Source organism: Limanda limanda, chromosome 18, assembly GCF_963576545.1.
Source record: "Limanda limanda chromosome 18, fLimLim1.1, whole genome shotgun sequence".
In the NCBI taxonomy this organism is placed as follows: Eukaryota; Metazoa; Chordata; class Actinopteri; order Pleuronectiformes; family Pleuronectidae; genus Limanda; species Limanda limanda.
The window spans coordinates 3112760-3128869 of NC_083653.1; the positions used below are offsets into that span (position 1 = coordinate 3112760).

The 16110-nt window shown below is 39.9% G+C and overlaps 1 protein-coding gene across 1 annotated transcript in view; it reads right to left on the minus strand.

Moving 5' to 3' along the window:
* fam184ab (family with sequence similarity 184 member Ab) overlaps positions 1–16110 on the minus strand; it is a 105374-nt gene that overhangs the window by 33384 nt on the left and 55880 nt on the right. The window contains exons 9-10 of the mRNA XM_061091859.1: positions 13647–13832; positions 1592–1714 (exon numbers count right to left, since the gene is read on the minus strand). Coding sequence (XP_060947842.1) covers positions 1592–1714; positions 13647–13832 — 309 coding nt within the window. The remainder of the gene's footprint in view (positions 1–1591; positions 1715–13646; positions 13833–16110) is intronic.

Genomic DNA, 16110 nt, shown 5'->3' on the forward strand with positions numbered 1-16110 from the left:
AGCCTTGAAACCACATCAGCAGTTTCCATCCAAAAAGCTTTCAGTGACTTTCATGTTCTTTTTGCCAACGTGGCGACAAGGTTCCTTTTTAAATCCATTAGATATTTATTTACCTGGATTTTAAAAGTACAGTGCAAATGGGAACAGGGAGTGAAAAACAACAAACACATTTCACTGCAGAGAGAAAATGAAAAGGATATTTGTGACAGGTTGTTTTTCTCCATTCAACCTAAAACTCAACCAAAGATACTAACAAATAAATAAGAAGCCTTAAATCCCTCTGGTGAATTTCTGAACCTGGACTGAGCTGTTCAATAACAATATGAGATACTGATAATTGTAATAAATAACATAATAAGAGTTGTGTGGGTTGTTAAAAGCTGAAACTCATGGATATGAAAGTTTAAGTTCCACAGTGAGGGTCATTTCTTAAGTAAGTGTCCTTTCAGTAAGTTGGGAGCTGAATATTAAGAAGTGACCTCGGCCTCGTTGTTCAGCCGCTAATATGACTGTTTACCTCATCTGTCAAAAATAAACACTGATTATTATTCCAGTCAGGCAAACTGAATTAGTAAAGAGCTCAAGACTCAGACTCCGGTTTAAACTTCTGGAGGTGACACTCACAACAAGAAGTTAAGAGTTGTGACTCATCAGTTTCGCAAAGTGTTTTCTGCCGATGTTCCTCAACGTGATCTTCATCAGCGGATGATCAATGCACAAGGATTAACTGCTCATAAGGACTTTAAAGAAGGGGAAAAAAATCGATTCTGTTCAGTATCGCGATATTTTGCGCCCGCGATTATATTGATACTGTGGCACAAAGTATTTCAATATTATACTTTATACTTTATTTACAATTATATATGTAACAGCCCTTGGTTGGCAAAGCATGACGAGGAGAGTTTCAGAGTTTAAAAGATACCTAGTGTGTCTGCGGAAAGGATGTTCTCCACTGCAGGAGATATAGTAACGTTCCAGAGGAACTTTAACATCTGAGCATGTTGGCCAACTGCTTTTTATGAACAAAAATGCCAATATTCCCAAATGAATTTAACATATGGGTCATGACCTTGCAGCCAACTGGACTGGACTCTAGTAGTACACGTTTGTTTATTTTTCTCAATTTGATTGAAGCTCTAGGTTACTCTTATTTATATGATTATCCTCAGGTTTATGTTACTCTATTATGTCTGCTTGATGTTACTGTATTGTATTTAAATAATTGTAAGTTATGTGCTGGGAGCTCAGTGTTCATGTGAGAGGTCTCCTATTCAGAAAATAATTACAAAGGTCCTGTGTCCTGAATGTCCAAGGACAAAGTTTTTGCACTTCAGTTAATGTGTAGAAGACAATGTTGTTCACAGAATTAAATGTGACATTTGAAGTGAGTTGAGCAGTCTTATTTTCCTCATTTTTTGTAATGCCTTTGAATAATATGGGGGACATGAATCGCAATATATCGCAGAATCGAATCGCAAAACTTGCAGTATCGCAGAATCGCAATACTATTGAATCGTCACATTTTTGCCAATTCCCACCCCTAATGCAGAATGAGTCAGTCACTGTAAACCTGCAGGTTCTGGCCTCCTACCTCCTCGTTGGCCGCGCTGAGTTTGGAGGTGAGCTCGTCCTGCAGCTCGTCCAGCTGCTGCCGGAGCAGCGTCTTGTGCTCCTCCAGCTGGAGGCGCTCTCTCTCAAACCGCTGCTCCAGCTCCTGTGGGCGACAAAAATCCAGAAACATAAATCAACGTCAAAGCCAGTGAGCGGTGAAAAGCCAGAGAGCGTTGATGATGAAGTTCAGAGCCTCGATCAGTTATTCTCACAGCAGTGAAACAAGTTCCCGCAGAGGGAAGCTGGTGAAAAACCTTTTACTGCTGTGATGGGAATTTTGTATTTAGACATGTTCAAATGTAACAGATTACATTTATATAGAAAGAAGTTTACTGAAAGATGTATTTCTGTGTTTAAGACTCATAGTCAGAGTTTAGGTCAAGTTAACACTATGCATAATGCTCTTGAAGGGCCTTATAGACGTGGCCTTCTCAGTCTAGTGTGAACAAAAGGTTTCTCAACAGGGGCCAATTAAGTCTTCTGCAGCAGGGAGCTTCAAAGGCTAATAGGTGTGACCTGCAGAGACAGGAGATCTCTGAGAAACTCAACGGGTCTGGAACAAGATGCGTTTAGCATCTTGTTCAAACTTCAAAGAGACCGCCAGAGACCAATGTCTGGTCTTCCTGTAACGACATGGAGAGAAGCTGATTGGACAAATGTATTTTACTGTGGAGAGGAGGGATCTGATTGTATAAATGGAGTGTACTTTTGAGAGCTCATCGCCATTGCCCTCATATCTGTCACCGTGATGTTTGAGCTCTGTGCCATTGAGGTCAAGTCTGTTGTCGTGACTTGACCTTTGTAAACCGTCCGCAGACGGTTTGAATTAAACATCCAGAATTGATAATTGCTTGTTGTGTCATGATATGTAATAATTTTCCATTACATTTGGCTGTTGTTGGCAGTGACATCCACGTGAGCGACTCTGGCTCTCGGTGCTGAGGGTAGGTAATTGCGCCGGGGCAGTACGTTTGGAACTAAACCTTTATTATTTCAGTGGGCCTGATGTTCTGAGAATCCGGAGTGCTCACTGAGGTGGGCTAAAGAACCGACTGGGACAGGCAAGCAGTTTCATTCTGGTAAAGTATAATTCTTGTTTTTAGATCTTTTAAGGAAAAAGGTCCAAAGAAATTCACTCATTCAGGGAAGTGAGTTACAGACGTGTATATACTAAGGAGGTCTTAGAGACCGGTGTAGGATTCACAATAAGCTTAATAGGTTAAGATTCTTTTCAAAAAAAGATCAAAATGTTAAACAGGGTTTAGCGAAAGAGTTTAATGCTAAATTACTTTAATATTGGGCGCTGCGGCATGCTCATAGTTATTGTAAACAAGCAGAAGAGTAGAATATAAATATATAATAGTATTATTATTTTGAAATGGAGGAAAAGCTGTGACAGAGAGACCTAGGCCAGGTCTGTATCGTCTCAGCATAGCTATCTGTTGAAAAATCTGATAAATTCCCATACATTTTATACCTGCATGTGTCTTGTTTAAGAGAAATGTGAAATTAAGTTTTCTCTAAGGCGATTTGATTCATGCAGAGTTTTAGAATTGTATTAGAGGAATTAAAATTAAAACTTAGTAATTACAAGAGGTGATTACAGTGGCAATATTATAACTGAAGGGGTTTTTCTCATTGTCTCTTAAAAAGTGTTTTGAAGGTGAAAGGTTACTATCAACGTTACACAAATGTTGATGATTTGATACAAGTAACATGCATGATTTGATGAGACTAATCTGAGAATTACAGCTGAAAAAGAAAAAGTGAGGAGTGAGTGAGAGAGGATTTCTTGGAATTCTCAACACTGGAATAAGGTGAGTATAATTTCAATCATATTTGGGATATATGTGTAAGTTTTAAAGGCTTATATCAAAAGAAAAAGAAAAAGATTCAGATCAATCTTAAAACGAATTTGAAAATAGACGTTTTTTAAGAAATAGGAAAATTATTGGCTTTAGAAATTAATTCTGAAACATTAGGGTCTTTTCCATATCAGTAGAACTTAAATTCCCAAAAGATTCGTATTCTACTGAATAAATCAGAGTTTAAATTGATAAACAACCATTACAGAGATGAATTTACCACAGATTTCTTCTCCTACAGTTCAAGATATGGTTCTGAAGTATGGTCATTATAGTGTTACACAGTTTGGCTTGTGGGTAAAAAACTATGATTTTCCAAACACAGGGAACATAACTTTAAATCAGTTGAAGCAACTTAAGATCAAATTGCTCATTGAACAAGAACGAAGCAAAGAAGCAACAAGAGGGAGAGATGTGGAGCTATTTGTGCCAGACTGGAGAGCATTTGAGTGTTGGTTGACTGAAGTCAACATAAGAGACAGTATACAGAAGGAAGTAACCGAAATAATCTCCAGGTATCAGTCTCTCCAAATAGGTTCTGATCTGGATACATTTCCACTGAGAGGGAGATCATGGAGACAGAGCAGCCATCAAGAGCAGACCATGATGGAGAGAGAGAAGTTCAACAAAACTTCATATCGTAAGAACACAGCTGCAGACACCATGTGAATTAATGTTACACATAAAGCATATGGTTAACATTATTATAGTTAAATTAGAAATCAATAAAACTAATTGCTAAAAACACACAAATTAAATCTATTTTTAGGTTCAGGAACTAAAAGCACCAGTAAATATGTGTAAATAGTGTGATATTACTCTTAGAATGAATGTTATATAGCTCATAATGATAGAAAAACATATGAAAAGTTGTAGATAGATCCATTTTTATCATTGGGGTTTAATAATGTGGTTAGAGGCTAAATGCAAGACAAACATTTATCTCTGTTGTCACTTTACTGCTGGGTAAAATTTAGGGGGAAGATAGAATAGTATGCTAAATTTTAAAACAGCAGGGCAGTAGTGGAAGACAGAGTTGAATAACATCTGCATTTATTTAAACGAGAAAGGGGGATCTGACACAAGCGTATCAATGGATGATCCGAGACAAATTTCTCACCTCTAAATTAACATCCTCTTGCAAAGAGCAAGGGGAGAGATCAAATTAGAGCACAAATGGTATTTACTTAGATTTATCTAAACACTTGGTAAGACAAATTTAGTTTAAAGGTTATATAGTAAGTAAATTAAGGATAAAATAAGTTTGGTTGCATTTAGAATAAGTAAATACGGTGTTGTCTCAGTAGTTTTTGATAGATACATTGGCTATAAGAAAAGAAAATACATTTAATCAAATTAAAAGATTTTAAAAAGGAAGGTTTAAAGTTAATCGCAAACGATTTTCTTTCATGCTAAATCACATTGGGGTTTCTGAACACATTTCTGCATGAAAATGTATTTCTTTGATGTAATTGATTGACATTTTTAGTTTGTTGTAAACATTATTGATTTTTCTGAGTTGATAACAGGTACTATCATGTTTGTGAAACGGACACATATATGATTTTGGTCTGATCAGAAGAGCAGACGCAATAGAAAAGAATATCTGAAATCTTCTTGTGGAATATGAGTAATCTTTTGTTTAAACAGAAAAACTTTTTCCTTTAGGGGAAAAGCAACAGATGCAAAGTTTCAAGCAAGTCTCAGAGCAATGGCAGCTTCTGAGAGAACAGAGTAATGTGATATGTGTGATACTTTGAAATAAGACTTTACTAGTGTCATATGCTGTAACAATGATATTTGCTGGAGAAAATAACGTTCACTTTTCAACAGCTAGGAGGTTCAGCTATGATACAGTATTGTTTTGGATGATAGACATTACTATTTACAAATAGAAAGTTTTTAACTAGGAAATTCTAAACTATATCAGTAGAACAAATTAAGATTTAAATGGTTAACAGCTGATTACTGTGAAACTGAAGTGTTTGATGACAGGTTTTCAGCATCACAGTGTGATAACGAATGACAGAGGGGTTTTACGACTCTGTTTGAAACAAAGGAAAACCGTCCCCATCATTACATGCATGGACCAAAGAGATGCAAATATGCTAGTGGCGAGAGTGTCAAGATTTACACTGATAGCTTGTTTGCATGGGGGTTCTGCATGTGATTTGGGCTGAAGAAGAAATTCATGAGATTGACTTCACACCATTGTCTTGCCTTGACTGTGTTACTGGTTGCAAACAGTATGCAGTCTGTAGAGGACATGGAAGGCATTTGAATGATTCTTAACACTGACATTTAATGTGGGTTACAGGAGCGGTTAGCAAGACTACATCGAACTAAATTTTTTTTAGAATGCAGATTTGGGTTTCATTAGTTTAGGAATTACGTAGTCTTGATAGACTGTGTTTTGTTTGGTGGTCGATGGACTTTTGATGTGGGATATGGATGATTTTGTTCAACCTGTGTATGTTTTCTCATTAGGTTGGATTGACACATGACTGGAGTCAGTGTGTCAAGAGAGAGGAGTAACATATGCTGGATATAGATGAATTGGGTTATTGGGTGTACACAAGAAACACTCTAAATAATATTCAATAAAACTTTTTTAACGGAGTTATGTAATTTGAGTTACAAATAAAATAGAGACATCCAGATTCTACAAGATTGACATCCACCTCAAAACAAACGGTTTAATCATTTATAGAGAGGTTTAATAAAGATTAAGTTAAATAAAGTAGGTTAGGGAAATAAATAAATACTGTTTTGTTTTATGACATGATTTCTATGCAAGCAGAAGTGTTTCCCAAACATCTAAACAGGATTCTCCAGCGGTGAAACAGATACTGTTCGGAGAACTCATTCCATGATGGAAGATTTCAAAAGGATGTCCGCTGACAAGGGTAACATATTCATAAGTATAGCTTTATGGATACTGGTGAGTATGAGTATCAACACAAGGCAACATCATGCCACATCCCGCCAGGGATGGGACAGTGGAGAGAGAAGGAAGTAAAAAACAAACATAACAAACACATTGAAAAACACATTGAAAAACAAACTGGTATATATTGTTTTAAACTGTTTCCTGTACTCTTTAAAATCCACAGGCAGACGAGGAGATTCTATCTAAATCCATGGAGAGAGGACTGCGTGACCTGAAACCAGGAGACTGGATTGTGCTTAAGGACGTGCGGATGGAAGAAGAAGACGACGTCGATGGAACGAGTGCAAGCCAAATGCCTCTCAACACAGATGACAGGAAGGTCGCAGAGGTCAACCTGGAGATGAGGGCCAACGCAGGAGGATTTCCAGAGCCAGGGGTGGATCTACAGGACGGGAAGTGCTTTGTGCCAGTGTGTGAGCTTCAGTCTTCATTTTTAGGTGTTGCAAGGAGAGTCAACACATTTGAAGAGCTACACGCTGAACACAACCGCACCAACAGGAGATCAGCAACACATGATTATACGACTAAGAAGCATTCAAGGGAAAAGAGATGGTTTCCCTGCTCACGAATGCTTGGCAGGAACAACATCAAATTTCTGATCATCAAAGTCAGAGCATACAAGATGTCTCTGAAACAAGATGTTCTTCAACAAGGAGGTGTTCGACACACGATCAGGACGAAGTGTGGCACCAATACAGTGAACATTTTGATAATATGATGCACATCATTTTAATAATTGTAAAATATGTTATTGAAGTTTGTAGAAACTGATCATTTTCAATTGTGTAACTCTGTTGTATTGTTTTTGCACTAAGACTAGTGTTACTTCTTTAATTCACATATCCTGGAAAATTCCCAATCTAAATGATGAGATGTTATAAAGATGTTGATCCCAGATGGATAAAAAGGGAGGAATTGTGATGGGAATTTTGTATTTAGACATGTTCAAATGTAACAGATTACATTTATATAGAAAGAAGTTTACTGAAAGATGTATTTCTGTGTTTAAGACTCATAGTCAGAGTTTAGGTCAAGTTAACACTATGCATAATGCTCTTGAAGGGCCTTATAGACGTGGCCTTCTCAGTCTAGTGTGAACAAAAGGTTTCTCAACAGGGGCCAATTAAGTCTTCTGCAGCAGGGAGCTTCAAAGGCTAATAGGTGTGACCTGCAGAGACAGGAGATCTCTGAGAAACTCACAGGGTCTGGAACAAGATGCGTTTAGCATCTTGTTCAAACTTCAAAGAGACCGCCAGAGACCAATGTCTGGTCTTCCTGTAACGACATGGAGAGAAGCTGATTGGACAAATGTATTTTACTGTGGAGAGGAGGGATCTGATTGTATAAATGGAGTGTACTCTTGAGAGCTCATCGCCATTGCCCTCATATCTGTCACCGTGATGTTTGAGCTCTGTGCCATTGAGGTCAAGTCTGTTGTCGTGACTTGACCTTTGTAAACCGTCCGCAGACGGTTTGAATTAAACATCCAGAATTGATAATTGCTTGTTGTGTCATGATATGTAATAATTTTCCATTACACTGCATTTCAGGGATCACCTCTCACCCTATTTCTGAGTTAAAGTCCCAATAAAACTCATATTAAATAATTTATTCCCACACTAAACCGAAGTTAAACAACACCAAGGGTCAACAGCCATCTACTGTGAGAGCAGGAACTCAAATCACTGCAGAGTTATCACCTCAGTCTCGCTGAACATCCACATTCTCTCTCCTCTTTGTCTGATTTCACATAAACCGCCTTCGACTGTACAAATTCCTAAAAATACTCCAAACTATCTCATTGTCCTTGACAGGGAGCAGAGAATCGCATTGTTACCATAATAAAGCTTATTATGGCGGCTGATGAATGGAGAACGATTTCTGTAACACTGAGCAACGGCTGCTGCTGCTTTCCAAGGACAATTAGAGCCGAGGGAAATGGCTGTTATGTCACATGGAATCTTCCACGATTATTATTCACTGTACAGAAGCAATGGAGTTTGTAACATTCAGGGTATCGACTCCTGTGTCACAGCTTCATACAAACGAGTGGGACTTTACAGGGATTGATCTGAATGGAGGAGTGAATGTAAAATCTCAGTAATATGTGTTTAATGCCTCATGACATGTTAGGCCTGATACACTGGAGACAGATTCAGGGTGTGTGTCCCCCCCCTCTCACCCAGTGTTAGATGGGATTGGAACCAACCCCCCTGTGTCCCTCAAAGGATGATGGATGTTCTTGTTAAAACGAGTGAATACTAACGACCACAAGAAGAGCAAATGTGAAAATGCTGTACCAAAGAACTAGAAGCAGCTCAAACACCCACAAGGCCATTTCTAAATCCTGATGCAACCCCGAACGAGTGTTACCGCCTCACAGATTGTGTTCCTCTGCCACCGAGTCAGATCAAGTTCACAGTGTAATTTAATCATAACTTCATCATATTTGGTGTTTAGGTCGAGCAACTGACATTTGAAGACCAAGCTCTAATCAAGAGTGTGATGGACGTGTGGTTAGTTTGACCCTCGACCACCAAATCTCATCACTTCATCCTCAAGTCCAACTGGATTCTTCTGCCAGATTTGATGAAACTTCCCTCAAAGTTTTCCTGAGTCGATCTGATCACGAGAATTTGATCGACGACCTAAAATCATGAAGCTTCTGTCGCTGGTGCAGATTCATGAAAAGGACTCAATCATTAATTCAAAAAATACATTCATATGAATACGTCAAATGCGTTATTGTTGCGTGAGCTGACCTCCACCAGCCTGATGACATCAAGGACACATCAAAGGGAATCTTCACGTATCTAATGTGAGAGATCAGGATTCCTTTAGTACCTTGTGGCTCGATTTGGATTTGGAGGGCGACACCGGCGGTGGTGCCGAGCGATTCATTTAAAATCCAAACCCCCGGCTCCTCGCAGGCAACTCTCATTACAATTTAAAGTGATGAAAGAGCAGAGGTGATGAAAGGAAAGATGATTAACTAGATGTGATGAATACTTAGATCAGACGAAATAATCGAGTGATGACGAAAAGAGATGAAGACTCGTCCGTCCTGTGATTCTGCAGAAGAGACATGAAGCAGATGAGTGAGGCAGGGGAGAATGAAGGAGGAGAGAATGAGTGCTGCTGCTCGACCTTCACCTCCCCCTCCTCCTCCTCTTCCTCCTCTTCCCCCCTAATCTTTACAATGGGGACATTTCTGCAGAAACACTGACAGAAAGGACCAACAATCAGAAATGACTGTGCAGATCAGAGCTCAGCAGGAGGACATATGAGGAAGTCATGAGGCCTCCTGCATATGGAATGCATATCTAATAACTATGGAAATGTACGAACGCTCCTCTCTTAATGTAGCTGTCAGCTCTGATCAGGTCTGCGGCAGAATATTATTATTTAAAACAAGTCCTCATTATGCAACTTTGATGCAAGGGAATAGTTGATCGCTGGCGTTCACATGGCGGTGTGTGCCGGGGATAAGGGACCCGCTGGAGATCAGGCATCATCACAGAGCTATTTCAGGCTGCTGGGAGCGAGCAGCTGAATTAGCAGCGGGCTGTGGTTTGGAACAGCGAGACCTCCGGGCTCATTAGACTGGTCCCAGGGCCCACTTTCAAATCCTCAGGGGCATTTTCAGCATTTTCATACCAGATACAAAACTGTCATGATGCTGGAATCTGGGTAATCCGTGCCATCGGGATTCTACGTCTTCTACTTGTTTTCATGTGTGTTACTGTAGAATCTGTCCTGTTGCTACATCTAAAGGTCCTTTGTAGAGTTTGGAATTATATTTGTGATGATTTGTAGTGTTTGCTTCGATATACAAATGCACAACAATGTGGTCAGCAAAATAAATATTCTAAGGCTTTTACACTATTCCACCGAGAATTGGTGTTAAAAGATGCAGGAGACGCAGAGAAAACAAGGATGTAAACAATGAAGGTTAAAAAAAAAATAATCAAATGGACCTCCGAGATACAAACAATATATTTTGGTTAAAAGCACTAAAGGAAAACTCACTTGTTTAATGGGTACCTTCAGTTTCCATAATTTAAATAGAGTCGAATGTTTAATCTGTGGGTTTTGTTTACTATTACATTTTTTGTGACTCGATTTTAAATATGAAGATTTTAATAAAAACCCACACCATTTAATGCAATATATAAACACTAATGCTTCATTGAATATTAAATATGTATACTGCATTGGTTGTTATGGTTTTATTCCACTCTGTTACCTTTTTAAAGCTGAATTCTGTAATGTTGTTGTCTGAGAACCAAGCCAACAAACCGTGCTAAGTAAGTAGCAGTGAAATATTTATGGTGGAACTTTTAGAAACACACACAAAACGCTGGGCTCCCGAGTTCCATCCCATCATTTTGCTCTAGTTTTGATGACTTCACTGCCCACTTGCACTTTTATGTGCAGTAAATGTCACCACTTTACGAGCAGAGCTGTGAATTTTAATCTAAGTGTCCCTCAGCCTTTTAAATGTCAAACTCCACAACAACTTCCAAGACTCAATTTCCCTGATTTTGGTGCTTGATATAATTAGTTTCAGCCATTTTGTCTTTATTTGAAATAAAAAAAATATTCAGGAGAGGTAACCTGCTCATATTCAGGCTCATAATGTTTGATTAGTGTTATTACTGTAAAATGTGTACAAGCTCTAATGTGCGGAAAACATATGACTCGATCTGTGCATCGCTGCAGCTCCTCTTTCAGCCTCTGTCGGAAACTTTCACATACATAAAACACACGAAGGATAGTAAAACTGAAAAAGCATCATACCTCTCCTTTAAAAATAAAAATCTGTCACGTTATGTTACGATGTATTTCCACGCTTCAGTGTAGGTGTGTGTGTGAATAGAAGGAGCAGCAGGTTTAGAGCGTTAGCGGACGCTAACCCTTCCCACCTGCGTCAGCCGCCACATCGCTCAACTTTGTTTTCATTGAGAATGTCTTTCCTATCCCCCCCCCCCCCCGGGTTACTCAGATTTCCGTGAGCTCAGAGCCGGATCCATGACATTTATGGGTGACAAATATAAATATGCTCCTGCGTCAGTGGGTTTCATTCTCCTCCTTCTGAGGTTGCCAGCTTCTTAGTCATTGTTTTAGACCCTCTGATGTATTTCAGTCTATAGAAATCCTTTTATTTTTCCATTTATGTGAGCCCGTGTCACCTGTCATGCCCACGCATACTGTTATATTAATTTTATACTTCAATATCAATGTGGGCCTCCTCATGAAACCCTGTGTCATGGATTCCAAAACGTGTATTCAGTATTTTAGAGAAGCTGCTTGTTCAGTGAGTCACATTTAGGATTAGGATGTCAACTCTGGTTTTGTTCCTGTTGATAGAGGATACAGGTATTCGTCATAATGAACCGAATAGAACATACATATAAATAGATATATATCATAAAACAAGTGTAAGCATCGGTTTTTCCAACTCGTTTCTTTTCAGCGGTGAAGAACTGGTCAGTATCAATATTAACAGTTTGTCTGTTTTAGATTATATTTCTCTCATTATTTGTAATAAAAGGTTGAATTAAGTGCTACCATGATTTTAATAGGAACGCATTTACCAAAGCACAAGTACAATACTAAGGTACTTGGAAACATTTCTGATTAATACTCTCTTACACTTCTATAGACTAATTAAGATAACATTAAGAAGGAAATATTGTACTTTTCCCTCTTCTTCTTATATATAGTGTAGTTGCTCATATGTGGCAGGTGTAATTCCACCACAGTTGGTCTCTAGTTACGTTTAAAGGCTGAATTTTACTGCCCAGAGTCTAAGAGACAGTAAACGTTAACGTCTATAATTAATTAAAGGGATAGAAGAATGTGTTTGCCTTAATAATGTCATTAAAATCTGCATAATAATCTTCCTTCGGCTTTATGAGACTTTATAGCCGTACCTATGTTTACAGGCAAAGGAACTGAACCTGTTTTGCTGAATGGAGAGGAAGCGTTAGAGATGGAACAGTGGCGAGGACATCTCCTGTGTTTCAATACCAAATTACCTGAGCACCAAACTCGGGAGAGAGAAAAGCTTTTAGAGACAAAGCAAATCTACGATTCATAAGGCTCAAGGCAAAGAGAGTGAATTGCTGCTTCTCCGGCTCCTGTGGCAGATGTCGCAGTCAGTCAGGGAACGATGTGGAATTAACTCAGAGGTTAGAGACGCTTTCAGAAAACGTGGACAAATACAAGATAAGCGCAGAGTATGGACAGAAGACTCCGTCTGTAAACGTATCCAACGTTGAGCATCAATGAGCCTGAATATCAGAGAACAGGGGTCATTATAAATGTGGTATATTTACACATGTGTGGTGTGAGAGTCATGATACTTTGACAAACACACAGTATCACTGGTGTCTATCCAAATAAAGCACATGCCGACACAGCATTAAATGTGTCACTCACAATCACCACTGGTTCATTAACAAACGAGTCGGAGAGAGGGGACAGATTGTGATTTGACTGTGTCGTCCTGGAATACCACAGCGTTTAAATTTGATATTAGTTCATATCAGCGTTCATTCCAACAAACTGACAGTGAGAATTGCTGAACTCACGAAAGTGGATCTGTTCCTGTAGAGCAGAAAGTCACAGTGTGGAGGTCAGGGTGATGGATGGATCCAACTTATATGCAAATTAATATTATCTCTGATATAAAACCACGACTTCTGTCCTTATCACGTCTCTACTGGAAGTTTTAGTTGGTTAATATGTCACTGAGGAACAGAAGCTTCCATCTGTTTCTCCTCAATCAGAAAAATCCAACTTCATCTCTATCGAGTGGGATAACTGAAAACAATTCGTGCTACGTTTACTTCACCTCCACTAGTTTTTGAAAAGAGGTGAACTTCTTCAAGCAAGCTGCAGAAAACCAGCGTCCCAGCGCCGTCATCATCTTTACGGCCTGAGATAAGCCCAGGGCTTATTCAGCCGCTCATCTTCCTGCGGCTTTGAGCGATAAACTCTGATTAGGCAAGATGCGGCAATCTGTAAATGAATCTGGTGTGGGTTTGTATTTATTGTGCTGATTTAAAAACCTCTGGCACATTGTTTATCTCAGTTCCAGACGTGGATTCTTTAGTTTTGGAGGCAGAGACAACGTCTCTCAGCAGCCGAGGTCGAGCAGAAGCTCCTCAGCAGCTCTGTGTGTTGCTCTAACACTGTGTGCATGTGTTACTCACAGCCAGCAGGCGGTTCTTCTCCTTCTCTGCGTTGTTCAGAGCGGTTTCCAGGGTCACTCTGTGCTTCTTGGCCACTTCCTCCACAGCTCGAGTCTGGCTCTCTTTCATCTGGCTGCCCTCCTCCTCGTGTCGAACGCGGATGTTGCTCATGTCCTTCTCGTGGGACGTCAGCTCCTCGTGCAGGGTCTGACCAACGCAGAAAAAACAAACACTCAGAAATATGCTCAGAGGTGAGACGACACACTGGGCTAACATTCACACCATATGCTGTATGCTTCAGCCTCATTGCCAGTGTTTACCGATCGACAGCCAAGGAATCAATACTTCACTCCGTCTCCCTGTATCTGCTGTTTTGTCTCTATTCCCATTTTCTCACCATTTCACACTTGAATGTGTGTTTTTCCCGCAGCACTGGAACAAGCCTCCGGGGCACATTCCATCTGGGGGTTAACGTTAATGGGGTTATTGATTATGAGGCCGTGAAAGACCCCAGACATGACCCCGCGGTTATTAAGGCTCTAAATGGAGCTGGTGTTGTCTTCAGCATCGGGAGAGACAGAGTTTAGAGATATTGTTTTTCCTCCGTATAGTAACTGTTGAGTCACGATGAGAACAGCAGCTTCTCCTTATGAAACCACTTTGAAATTCACAAGATCCAGATTCTTATTTGGATCTGTGATAAATTAAAAACACGTGAGATAACTCTATCTTTTCAAACATTTACAAAATGCCATATAATCTTTTAACAGGAATCCCTGATTTATCCTCAAAGAAATGGATGGGAATGTCAAAAAAAAATATTCAACCTCATTGAATCTTTACAGCAGAGTTGTAAAAGAACACTAAAGACTAAAAACTAAAAACTGTTGACACTGATTCATCCACACAGATAATTAACGCAGCCTAAACTCATGCACAATAATCTGTCTTCTGTTTAGCTTCATCACTCGCAAACAAAACCAGCGTGTAACTGGCACGTTATCAGACGCTGGCAGCAACATGAACAAAACACTAATGTGGCTCCAGGGATTCACTCAAGTCTGTTTGGAACAGTTGCTCCAAACCAAAGCCTGTTCCTGGAAATCCCCCAAGAAGCGTCCATCAAACCGGTCGGACCGAGCGAGACCGCTGTGACATCATCTGGCCAAACAGACCCGAGGGAAACCGAGCATCGTCTCAGAGAAACTGGGCCCGAAAACATCCTGGGAAGTTGATTCCTCCTCTCGGTGGGCGAAAAGACGAAAAACACACAAAAAGGCAAATGGAGGAAAAGACGATTGTAATTTCGAGAGAGCGAAATAAACGAATGTAATGACTTTTCCACAGCTTTCTTATAATTGAAGTGTTTTATACTCTGCTAATGGCGTTCAAGCACGATTGAGCCAAAGATCCCTGCGAAGTGCGAAAAACTTGAAGTGTTTTTCTTTTATTTTAATGCAGCAGCGTGAGAGATCCTCAATCGATGGTTTCACCGATCGCCTGATGAATGGGAATGAAGCGTTTAAAGCAGGAATCGGCGGAGCTCTAACAGGAAGGTGGTGTGAAGTTTAAACGGCCCGGGTTCGTCTATTATCCTCGGGGAAGACATTGAAATGCACGGCAGCGTCTCTCGGTGGGAGAACTCTGCCGGCTCCCGGAGGATCACACTGCACAAATGTCAGCGATAGATGAGAAAACACACATGAAGCAGCAACACTTGACATTTACCGTGGGCTGTGGTCGCTCTGCTGACTCCACTGTTCCTTAAACCATCCGACCTTTAAGCTTCTTGGTTTTTGAGATGAGCAGCGGGCTGCGCTTCAAAGTTCGTAAAAAAGCCCTGATTGACAAGTTTGACTCTTTAAACTGTTCGACGATTACAGGTCCAATTATTTATTATTTTTTTTCCTCTGACTCTTTTGCCGACGATGCTTTTTTTAAAATTTGCTGCACACGGAAGATTGATTTTTTTCCTCCGAGGGCGATTTCACAGCGACCTCGATCGGCTCGGACCTTCAAACTTTTCAGTTTAGTCCGAACTAATAAACCAGGAGGGAAAGGGGCCATCAACAGAACAGACGTGGTGGTCTCTCATTTTTTAGGGGGAGTTTTTCTTGTAATAAACAAAGAAGTGGAATCCGCTCGCAGGATAAGTCTTCACCTCTGATGACAGACGTTTAGTTTGCTGGTCGTGAAACAATAATGATAGAACAGTGGCAACAGAATAAACCAAGAACCGGTTCACTTTTCTGTTTATTTTAAATTCAAACAGAAAGACTAGTTCACGCTGACGTCGGACACGCTCGTCTACAAACCAATCAGAGTCAAGGAAAGGTTGACTCCGCCCACATACGTCAGGACGTACTAAGTAAGACAACATTCTTTGGTCCCTAAATTAAAACGTGAAACCAAAACTATCCAGATCAACAATGGAACAATGGAACAAAGACATGAAGCCTGGTTCAGACTCTCAGTGAGAAAACCC